The sequence below is a fragment of the Volvox carteri genome (genome assembly GCF_000143455.1).
Source record: "Volvox carteri f. nagariensis unplaced genomic scaffold VOLCAscaffold_8, whole genome shotgun sequence".
In the NCBI taxonomy this organism is placed as follows: Eukaryota; Viridiplantae; Chlorophyta; class Chlorophyceae; order Chlamydomonadales; family Volvocaceae; genus Volvox; species Volvox carteri.
This window is the reverse complement of record NW_003307551.1, coordinates 12,971-15,893: the sequence shown is the minus strand read 5'-3', so window position 1 is coordinate 15,893 and position 2,923 is coordinate 12,971. Positions and strand designations below refer to the sequence as shown.

The following is a 2,923-nucleotide window of genomic DNA, read 5'->3' as shown; positions in this document are numbered from 1 at the left end:
AGGCCATCAAAGCCATACACAGCTCAACACCTTCAGTGAAGCTGGCAAGCTGCACAGCCATGGCCAAAGCTTTGCGCCGGAGTGCAGAGCTTGCTCCGGTGGCTTCTGCAATCAAGGAGCTTAAACTGAAGCGGCCGCCATTGAGTGCCACAAGTCCAGAAATGACACCTGTACAACTGGCCAAGGCCACTGCATTCGAGCGGCTGCAGCCCCCAGGGAAGCGGTGTGGGGCCATGATGGCCACACATCGGCTGGAGGCAGAGGACACACCGACTATGAATGCGGCCCAGCCCACTGCCACCGCCTCCACTGCTGCCGCCACCGCTGCCACTGCCACCGCTGCCACTGCTACGGCTCCTGCTACCACTGCCGCCACTGCCACCACTGCTGCCAACACTGCCACCGCTGCCACTGCCACCGCTGCCGCCACCACCGCTGCCACCATCACCAATGCAGCAGCAGCAGCAGCAGCAGCAGCAGCAACAGCAGCAGCAACCACTGCCACTGCCATCCTTAGTTGCAACTCGCCCCTTGTGCACCCTGCACAATCTGCTGCTGCTGCCGGCCGCAGGCCAACCCCCCGCCACCCCGTCACCTCCCCTAATCTTCTGCCTTCATCACAAGTAGCGACCCCCACTAGCCACCAGCCTGCACCCTCTCGAGCTGCAGGAGCTGCACGACAACAGGCCCCCCCAGCATCCCCAAAGTCGCTCATTTACCCGGTGGGGGAGGAGTTTCCCACTGCCCTCCCCAGGAAGCTGTGGGACAGTACAGACATCAGCCAGTTTGGCATATTTCAGAAATATAAAGGCAAAATGCCGTCCATGATGCCCATCACCTCCGAAATCGATGACTTTGAGGCGTTCTGGACGCAGCCTTACAATTTTGAGCGCCTGGGGACTGGAATGGTACGTCAATCCACCTATCGGGGCCTCAAGAGCACGGTATCCAAGTTCCTTGGCTTCGCCCACGGCTGGATGAAGGTCAGCTTGACCTCCCTGTCGTTGAGGCTGTTCTCCAACCAGGTGTGTATGTGTATGTGTATGTGTATGTGCTTTTGTGGTGTGAAGATTAGGTACATTAGATCGCTGGATGTATGGACCTGACAAGCAAAAACAACAAGTGACACAGATGGAGACAAACCCCTAAATACCATATAGCTGTCGCACGCCATTTATGCAACCCTAATCTGGAGACACTATACTTTTGCTTCGCAGCTCATGCCACACCTATGTTGTGAATACAATGCCCTCCATCCTCTCCCTCCACACATGCCACCTCCCGCCCCACCCTAAGCCCCACCTCAACCCCCACAACCCACACCTCCCACAACATCAATGCTTACCCGTGTGCAGCACTTAATAATCAGCTACATGGACTTCATGGTCCATCGTGTCTGCTCAACAAAAGCAGACGTGGAGTTCCAGAACTCCATCAAGGCTGTGGAGTACCTACGGCAGGTCGACACAAGGTCCCTGCCAGATCCGGAGGAGAAGGTGAGTAAATTTATGGGTGCAGTATAACTCACTAAAGGAGTGGATGAGCCAGTCATGGAGCCTTGTGGCTGTCAGCTGCTTATTAGGAGGTGGCAGAGGCATATCTCACCCCTTAGGTGGTCTTTCCATTGGACTGGGCAGCAGCCCCTGGCCAGTGTCAGGCCCGGTCAGATAGTTGTATGAGATGTACACCTACACACACACACACACACACACACGCAGAGACACACCCACACACCCACACAGATACACATACAGACACACACCCGGTTGGATGCCATGGTGCATATTGAAGTGCCACCGTTGCATCTTACTCTCACTCTCCCTGCCCTGTGCTATTCTCTATATGTGCTGCTGCTGCCTATAACATGTGTGCCCCTTTCCCATTCATTTGATTACATCCCTCCCTCTACATAATCATTAGGTTGCACACCTCATCAGGGTGCATGAGTGGCTCAAGGTGGTGAGGCAACAAGTGCGGAGGAACTACCCAAGAGCTGCCAAGGCGGCACCACCACCTACACTGGTGGTAACAAGTGATGAGGAGACAGGGGATGCAGAGGAGGAGGACAAGGGTTCGGAGGTGGTGGTGAACCACCAGCGGCAGCAGTCCAAAATGTGTGCCATTGCTGGTGGTGGTGGTGGTGGTGGTCCTGCTGCTGCTGCTGCTGCTGCTGCTGCTGTGAAGCATCACCCAGCTGCCACCAAGACAGCAGCCACCAAGAAGAAGCCAGCAGCTGCAGCACCACCAACAACCGCTTCCCCGCCTGATGACGATGGTCTGCCTAGCAAAAGCGAGGTACTATCTTTTGTGCGTGCGCTGTGGGATAAGGCACAGGCGATGCTGGAGAAAGACCTTGCTGCTGCTGGGCCTGATGGGCCCGTCACTTACAGCACCGCTGTCCTGCTCATGCATGCGCTGCTGGCGGAGATGATATCTGGTGTCTACATTCCGCCTGTCCGCTTGTCCGTGTTGAGCACCTTGATGGTGTCAGGCATGCAGACCTGCAAGCAGCAAGACTGCTTCCAGATGGACTGCCGCGGCAACAACCTGGTCGAGGTGATTCCTGTAGCAAGGGCAGGGGCAGGGGCGGATGGCAGCCATGGCGCTAGCAGCAGCAGCAGGAGCAGCAGCAGCAGGGGCCGTCGTCTTGTGATGGAGACCATCCATCACAAGACGGAGCGCTTTAAGAAGGATGAGGCCCTGAGAATTGTGCTCCCTTCGACGCTCTCCCAGCACATCCGGACTTACACAGAGTATGCCCGGCCAGCGCTCCTCAACATGAATCCCAGCATTGACGATGCCAGCAAGGAGCCTCCCTTCCTGTTCCTTGACAGGAAGGGCAGGCCGGTTGCAGGTGTCGACGCCCCATTCACGGACGAATGGAAGCTTATTCGAAGGAAGTATGGTGCACCCTGGCCGACGG

General features: G+C 56.7%; 1 protein-coding gene across 1 annotated transcript in view; it reads left to right on the top strand.

The window, feature by feature from the left end:
- Nucleotides 1–59: 59 nt before the first annotated feature.
- The window catches only part of VOLCADRAFT_88112 (uncharacterized protein), a gene marked incomplete at both ends in the record, with an annotated part of 6,702 nt that continues 3,838 nt past the window's right edge, over nt 60–2,923 (top strand). The window contains 4 exons of the mRNA XM_002947925.1: nt 60–223; nt 572–1,025; nt 1,356–1,496; nt 2,428–2,854. Of these exons, the coding sequence (XP_002947971.1) occupies nt 60–223; nt 572–1,025; nt 1,356–1,496; nt 2,428–2,854 (1,186 nt within the window). The remainder of the gene's footprint in view (nt 224–571; nt 1,026–1,355; nt 1,497–2,427; nt 2,855–2,923) is intronic.